This window comes from Eufriesea mexicana, unplaced genomic scaffold (assembly GCF_001483705.2).
Source record: "Eufriesea mexicana isolate 0111107269 unplaced genomic scaffold, ASM148370v2 scaffold794, whole genome shotgun sequence".
Classification (NCBI taxonomy): Eukaryota; Metazoa; Arthropoda; class Insecta; order Hymenoptera; family Apidae; genus Eufriesea; species Eufriesea mexicana.
In genome coordinates, this window is record NW_016908953.1 from 906,588 (window position 1) to 914,537 (window position 7,950).

At 39.6% G+C, this 7,950-nt stretch overlaps 3 protein-coding genes across 12 annotated transcripts in view; 1 reads left to right on the forward strand and 2 right to left on the reverse strand.

Annotated features, from left to right (window-relative positions):
• The window catches only part of Dmtn (transmembrane and coiled-coil domain 2 protein Dmtn), an 11,176-nt gene extending 6,792 nt beyond the window's left edge, over positions 1–4,384 (reverse strand). For 2 of the 10 annotated variants that reach the window (XM_017899102.1, XM_017899101.1), the window contains exon 1: positions 778–1,153. The gene's annotated coding sequence lies outside the window, so the exon portion shown is untranslated. The other 8 variants (XM_017899096.1, XM_017899092.1, XM_017899098.1 and 5 more) reach the window with 8 other exon arrangements.
• Positions 1,798–2,317, reverse strand: LOC108546828 (GSK3-beta interaction protein). The gene has a single exon (XM_017899105.1). It carries the CDS (start codon positions 2,315–2,317, stop codon positions 1,961–1,963), a length of 357 nt encoding a protein of 118 aa, XP_017754594.1. The 3' UTR covers positions 1,798–1,960.
• The window catches only part of LOC108546826 (F-box only protein 39), a 7,913-nt gene continuing 3,434 nt past the window's right edge, over positions 3,472–7,950 (forward strand). The window contains exons 1-5 of the mRNA XM_017899104.1: positions 3,472–3,682; positions 4,055–4,287; positions 5,642–5,868; positions 6,860–7,018; positions 7,395–7,559. Coding sequence (XP_017754593.1) covers positions 3,491–3,682; positions 4,055–4,287; positions 5,642–5,868; positions 6,860–7,018; positions 7,395–7,559 — 976 coding nt within the window. The 5' untranslated portion in view covers positions 3,472–3,490. The remainder of the gene's footprint in view (positions 3,683–4,054; positions 4,288–5,641; positions 5,869–6,859; positions 7,019–7,394; positions 7,560–7,950) is intronic.

Consider the following 7,950-nt stretch of genomic DNA (forward strand, 5'->3'; position numbering starts at 1 on the left):
AAAAAAAAAAAAAAAAAAAAAAAAAAATAATTAATTAATTAAGATATAATAACGAGTGCAAAATATAATACAAGTAAATATACATAATTTAATATTAAATACCGACACTAATACTAAACTATGGTACAATTCAACTAAATATTACAAGCATCAGAAATTTTTTATTTCTGTATCATTCTGAAGGAAAATATTTTTTATTATAGAAAATACTACCACTAAAATTTCGACACATAAAATTGTATATTTTCATATTCAATAAAATCGTAAAGAAACAGAAAATTAAATACGATACAAAGGAAAAAATGTAAACTAGAAGCATTTGAAATAAATATAAATTCCCATATACTATAGTTCTATTATAAAGAAAGAATTTCTGATGGAAATAACAATGTCATTTCGTGTAACTGTTAAAATGCGTATAACGGAGAAAAATTGAGTAAAATTTTCCATTTAACATGGTTCAGTTTTACTGAATAATTTTGTATTTAAGAAGAAAGGAGTAGAGACGATAGAAAATTTAAAAGATTCATGTCTGCGCATTGAGCGAATATTGGCGATATTTAGCAATCTGTGATATTACGTTACTATCGCGACTCATTTCCATACATACGATATTGTCTGCAGTTGTATAGGTACAAAAGAGATATAGGAAGCAATTGTCCCACCCCTTTCACACTGATATTGAGAAATGGGGTATGACTATCGGATAAAAACAAACGACCTGTCAAGATTCCGGGGTTCTTTGACATTCGATTTACCGAAATATTCGACACTTACCTTCTTTACCGTCTGATGTACGTAGCTCTTGGCTGAAGCATGTTTTTCTCAATGAATGTCACACGAATACACAAAGAGGGTCCTTCACGTATTGCGTTTTCTCTATCGTCTCTGGTCAATCAAAGGATAGCTGTTGTTATCGTTTTTCACGGGCGTGTCATCGCTCACCGTTCGACATCGTTGCACTACTCACTGCAATATTAACAAACAGGATACACTGTGTCGTCTTTACGCACTTAATTGACAGTAAACTCATTCAGAAACATCACGAAACGCACACACGACGCAACACATTCGGCGAAACCGCTTCGATACTTCACAACTCGATAGTGGAATACGCCAAACGGAACATAGAACAACGAACGTAGAGGAGGGGGTAAACACAACCGATATTACCACTTGCACCGACTGATCTTTCGATTCCTAGGGATATTTCCTAGAGACGCGTGATTCGTCGGTATCACACTACCGTATCTATCACGATATCGTGTTATCATATAATCATACAAGTTTGAAGAGTTTTCTTTAGATATGGTACATTATAACCAAATAAATTTTCCGTCGCTATTTCAACTATTTCAACGTGATGCTTACGATTCGTTTGTCACGGATCAGAGTTTTCACTTTAGTTTCAATTTCGTTTTCACTATTTTATCAGAAATATATGATTACGCATTTATATCTAGCAAAGATAAATACAAATGGATTATATAGTAATACAAAAAAAGTACGTATCAGTAGTAGAAAATGAAAATAACTGGTATTGTGTGTTATTATTTTACTTGACGACGTTATATTTGACACTAGTACGAAATTGGATATTTCGAAACTTTTGTTTGGTAAGAAAAACTTTTTTGGCAGTATGTACTGTTCTGTATTAAGACAAGAAAACTTCGGAACTCGTTACCACGTATCGGATACGATACTGTCCTAGCAAATTACCGTGCACTCGGATATCTTCGGCTAGATTCGGACTAAATGAGTACTGCGCAAAGAGAAAACGCATTTGACGAGAATCATGATTTATTTTAGATTTCAAATACCTGTTGTTCAAAGATATATATTCTGACAATCGAGTTTAGCATTTTATTGGTATTTATATTTAACGTTGCAACGAATCTCGTGGCAATAATGTAAATAAAGAGCGTTACCGAAAATATCAAAATGTTTCAATCGAATAAGCTCACTGGTCGTCACTTAATAGTTTAAGCTTATGAACAAGCGAATTTCCAAAAGAATCTCTATACCGCGGACTAACGAAATTTAATAAACTGTAGGGTGTTTCAAAATGCTCGCTTCCTCTGTTCGATATCTTGTCGTGCTCATTACCAACGATGGTAAAACCAGCACTTGACAGCTCTATGCAAAACTTCAGGTCCTCTAATGTGGTTAAATTCAAGTAGAAGAATTGATTATTATTTCGTAATTTCTCCGATACTTTTATATCCGTTACATGCTGTTTCACATCATTGATAATGGCTTGTGCTTCAAGCTTCCATTGCTCCTTATTCAATTCTTCGTTATTCACCTCTTCCTTCATTCTCGCGATTTAGCGACGTCAACTGGCGTCCTTTTACCGACGCATGTAACGTTCTAGGCGAGTTGGCAGCGTTACAGATCAATATTACAGGTGTTTTGCCAATATTACAATAATTTATGTTAAATAACGTCCGCGTTTTACTTGCTAAGATGGCACATGGACAGGTTAGAACGAGGGTCAAAGACCAAGATCAAACGATTACGTAATTATTTGACGAACTTATTTATTCCTAGGAGAATATATAATATCGTTTTTCAGCCACGACAGAGACTATAATCCGTGGTCAGTTTAGACCTTGACACTGCGTGATTGTAAATTATGTCGTACAATCCCACATACTTCTTGGTACACGTGCACCGAATGCACTCCCTCTACTGACCATAAATTCTGTATATGCATGCAACTTCTCGCCTCTCGGGCCGCCATCTCGCAGCGATTCTCACTACTAAATTTGCCGCAACATTGAACCAATAAGCGGGAAAACTTATTACGCCACCGAAGAGGTAAAATATTAATGCAATAACGATTTAGACGATCCTCGAGCTTGTTATATAACGTTATTATTATGTTTCTATTTACCTTCATACAGAACCCTGGTAGCTTTTAAAAGGCCAATTCAATTAAGTCATAATGGATAGCTATTTATGTAAACAAAAGGCTTTTAAAACTTGAAATTTTTTACAGAGAAACAATTAATAGGAAAGAAGAAACTTCTTCCCGCTTAGCGTCCTCGTTTCACGGTTGCTCAATAGCTACTAAAGAAACGTGACGCCATCGTAATGAGACTCACGTACATTTATCAATTTCATCTACAGAATGCGAAGTGCAATTGGAACAGGTCATACCTCCTATTACACTCAGCACGGAGAACCTCTTGGACGTAATTAAATAACACTGTTACAAATAACACTTTTATTTTTCAATTCTCCTTTTCCTTTCTCTATTTTCACAATTTCGGGACAACTTCGGACATTAAAATCGGAAACGGACGATCGAGTTCGATTCGAGCGCGAGTTCGTACCTCTGATATCTCGTGAATTCCAATTCAATTGACCGTGCGATTTTCAATGACGATCGAGTCGATATCGCGAAGCATGACAAGAGAACCTAACGAGGTTGCAACAGCTGCCTCAGCCACGTAGAGATGAAGACGGGCCAAGCTGAAACTGGGAGATGTGGGATCAGCTGCCGGAGCTGATACTGACGCAGATATTCAGTCACCTCGGTCATGGGGACCGTGCCAATGTTGCACAAGTCTGTCAGCCATGGAACCGTGCACTCTCGTCGCCAGTCCTTTGGCGTTCTGTCACAGTCTTCATCGACCGTGATCTGCGTGGTGATTTTCCTTTGGCGGGAGAATTAGCCGTATGCAAGCATTTATAAGAAATCAAATATCCAACATCCTGTCATCTCACGCGATCTCGTAATAAAATAAATTCGCCAACGAAACGTGTCGTGGTATCAAAAATTAAATTACACCTTTCTATCCTCGGAGACCTTAGTGTTTCTATTTGAAACGAGTTAAATATACAGAAAATTTGACGTTCACGAAGCGATAAAAATTTCGGGCAGTACAATCGGAGAAATTAATTACAAATTTAATTATCGAATACGTTAATGCTAACTTGTCAATCTCTTCTTGCGATAATCCGTCATCTGTACGAGAAGTACGATCAAGAAACGTGATCTTATCGCGTCTGATACATCGAAACTGAACGACGATTGCGTTTTGTTTAGGCAAAGTACGGACAGCATATGAGAAGCTTGGAACTCGCCTGGTCCCGACCATACCTCTTGCCAAGGGAAGCGCGTATAACTCGTAACATTCAAGCAGAGGCAGGCGCTGATTTCCTTACGATTGTACGAGCCAAGAACGTTCAGTTGAAGAAACTGATACTCACCGATTGGATCTTCATTTGCAAATGGGGAAACAGGGGCAAGCTGTTGTCTGCTCTTGCAAACTTCTTGGGGTAATAGATCAGCCTTATACCCGAAGATTTAATTAGAAAATTCTTCAAAATTTCTACGATTATATTTCGAAGCTATAATTAACCGTGACCGTGAGACGTTCAATCCGATCTCCGATAGGAACAGAGAGAGAGAGATGCTAGTTACACTTGTAGCCGGTGACGCGGATTCGCGTCATGTATGATCTTTTGGCCAGCGTTGACGCATATTCGCGTCAATTATGATACTTCGTTTGGTTGTCGGTGACGTAGATTGTATAATTATTTCGAACTCTACTTCTGTTTACCGTCGACCATCTCGGAGAACAATTCTTTACTAGCTCGATATTTTAACCCATTTGCATCATGGCTCTATTTAAGGTGCCCTGTTCAGGCATCAGCGACGTTCAACTGGCGATAATCGGCACTTATTCATAATGGCAGTTAAAAAGATTTTTACAACAAAAGTAAAACTTGTTGAGAATATAATGAACGTAGGTGAGATGCTCACAAAAGGATCAAACGTGATCCGTGGCACACGAAGAATATTCAGCAACTGGTAATGGAAGAAAGTCAGCTCGCGGATTATTCTGCGCTAGAAGACAGTCGCGGCCTGCGGATTATTCCGCGCTCGGTGATAAACGACAGTCGTGGCTCGCGGAATATTCCGCGCTTGGATGCAAATGGGTTAAAACGAATATTGTAATTTTTATTTCTGTCAGGATGACAGTAGTCCGTGAGAGCCAGCTTTTGAATCTCTTTCTCGCAGAATATCTTCGATTTTCGGAATTAGATGATTTCGGAATGAATTACCAGCTGCACGCGTGTTACTGACATACCAAATATAAATTTTTAGACTCTCATCTTCCCTTTCTATCTATCATACAAGACTACCTATGTTTCCCTTAAAAATCCTACAAATTCGATTCTACATGCTCTATTAAAACCGGAATACTCATAAAAGGTCTAATACCCTAGCTCGCGAGATTCTGAAAAATTGGAAACCGGTAAAAAGCAATGATCTATCACGTTTCGAGCATACACTATCTAAGTAACCACGCACCACTGCCATTCCACTACACTGCTCCGGTGCTCAAGTTTCCCCAATCGATTCTCACTAATCTAACCCCGACATCCATTTACGTAGCTGTCAGCACAATCTGGAAATGCTAAGCCTGCTGAATGCGACTCTGGGTGTGAGCGACGTGCTGCGACTTCTCGGCAGTGCATCGAAAGGCTCGACAGAGCACCTGGCGTATTTGGATCTTCGGGGTGCGTTTCGGGAATGGCAGGCGCCTCACAGCAATCCAAGGCACGTGAGATGGCCCTATCGATCGGCCAATCGGGAATTATCGTTCTATTTTAAAGGAATTTCCAGATACCTTCGCCTTCTTAGCCGATTTCACGCGTTGACCACTCTCAGACTCGATTATCCGGCTCTATCCGATCAGACCTTGATCGCTCTGACCAATGCAGCGCCGAGGGTGTTGAAAACGCTGCACATATCGGTGAGGGATTCGGATTCCAGGCATCACACGATCACGGATACCGCCTGGCACAATTTGGTGCTGGTCTGTCCGGAGCTCACAGTGTCCTACACGATAGGTACAATATGATACAGAGTGACGCAAAAGTAATCATTGATTTCCTTCCACCCACGTCGAGTGTACACTCGTCAAGCTGGCACGGGGTTAGCGCGTCTCGCGGAGGCTCCCATTGAGCTTGCAGGGATTTGGAACGAGGCGCGTGTTCTCGAGAGATTCCACAAGATGGATGATTACTTTTGCGTCACCCGAGATCGTTCTGCAGATTCCATGAGGCGTGTTGCTGAGTGTACAGGGTGTCCAGTACTGGCCAAGCTGGAACAAGATACCTAATCTCCTATGTTTTTAACTCCTTAACGATCATGACTCTGCTGACAGAATCTTGCTTCGTCTATTAAATCCACGTGAAATCGTGTACGCTAAAATTTTCTAAAATATCAATTTTTATAAAATTATTCATCCTTAATGTTATTAAAAATCAGGGGAGATGTTTTGGGTGATCTGTTTCAACTTGGACACCCAGTGCATCGAGTGATTCCGATATCTTCGTAACAAGATCGTGGATATAATGCATCGGAGAGACAATATCGTTTTTGGAATCGATTCCAAGGGCGTTGTTAATAAAGAACAAAACGATCATGGCCCTGTTGACAAGATCTTGCTTCGTCTGTTAAATCCACGCGAAATCGCGTACGCTAAAATTTTCTAAAATATCAATTTTTATAAAATAATTCGTCCTTAATGTCATTAAAAAGCAGAGGAGACGATTAGGTGATCTGTTTCAACTTGGACACCCTGTGGACCGAGTGATTCCGATATCTTTGTAACGAGATCGTTGAAATAATGCATCGGAGAGACGATATCGTTTTTGGAATCGATTCCAAGGGCGTTGTTGTTAACAAAGAACAAAGGGGTGTTGGAGACAGAGTGGTTTATCTGAAAGTCGCGAGGTTCGTCTTGAGAGGCGATTAAAGCCTCGATACGAAGATATCGGCGAGTGTTGGAAGAATCGCTTTCTATGCACCATTTAGCTCGTTAAGTTTGATTTTCAGTTAACATATCCCATTACGAAGATATGTGCTACTTCCTGCTGCCCAGTGTGCCATTGGCTAGGTTTCAAATGTTCAGCGGCCACGTGTGGGATCAGAGTAGATCTCGCAATTTCAGGAGCACTGTCGGACTGCTTATTACCCATTACACCAACACGCTCGGTATAATAAATTCTTCCAAATCCTACACGTCTTGCGCTCTGTCCACGGAATATTTCCTCACGCGGAACTCGCATGCTCTATTTCTTCACGCGTTAACTGTCGCAATAAAGCCCGCTGAATCTCGCGCTTTGGCCATTGTCTTCTTCCAATTGTGTAACTCTTATTGAAACCGACAGCTGAAAACGTTTCTGTCCGCTAATTTCGTGAAGTTCAGATACTCGTCTCGACAGATGACATATTTCAAATAAATCAAACGGTTATTCGCTTTTGTATTTTTAAGATTATATTTTTGAAACGACACGCAGACGGTTTTAAGAGTTTTCACGGATTATTAACATTTGAAGACTCGAATTAAGAACACGATAAATTATTACAGCCGAGGTGATGTTGCAATTGAGAAACAATCGCGAGATGCTCGACGACTTGCTCGTCTCAATGTTGATGCGTTGCAAGCAGCTAACGAGATTACAGTACGACGGTATAATAAGAAGTCTAGATACTTTAAGGGACATCTGTCAGCTCCGAGCTGAAAGCAAGATTTGTAAGAATTCAAACACTTGTTCTCGCAATTCTTAACGGGCTTAATTTCCCTTGGAATTTAACGTTTTCGTAGAAGCAATTGCATACCGTGAAAATAATTTTCTAACGTAGTTTTGAAAAGAAATGTGAGCTTGGTTCGGAGAGGACGACGGAAGGAAAATTATTTTTAATTTACAAAATAGGTTTTCGAATTCAAACACTTGTTCTCTCAATTATTAACGGGGATATTTTCCCTTGGAATTTAACGTTTTCGTAGAAGCAATTGCATACCGTGAAAATAATTTTCTAACGTAGTTTTGAAAAGAAATGTGAGCTTGGTTCGGAGAGGACGACGGAAGGAAAATTATTTTTAATTTACAAAATAGGTTTTCGAATTCAAACACTTGTTCTCT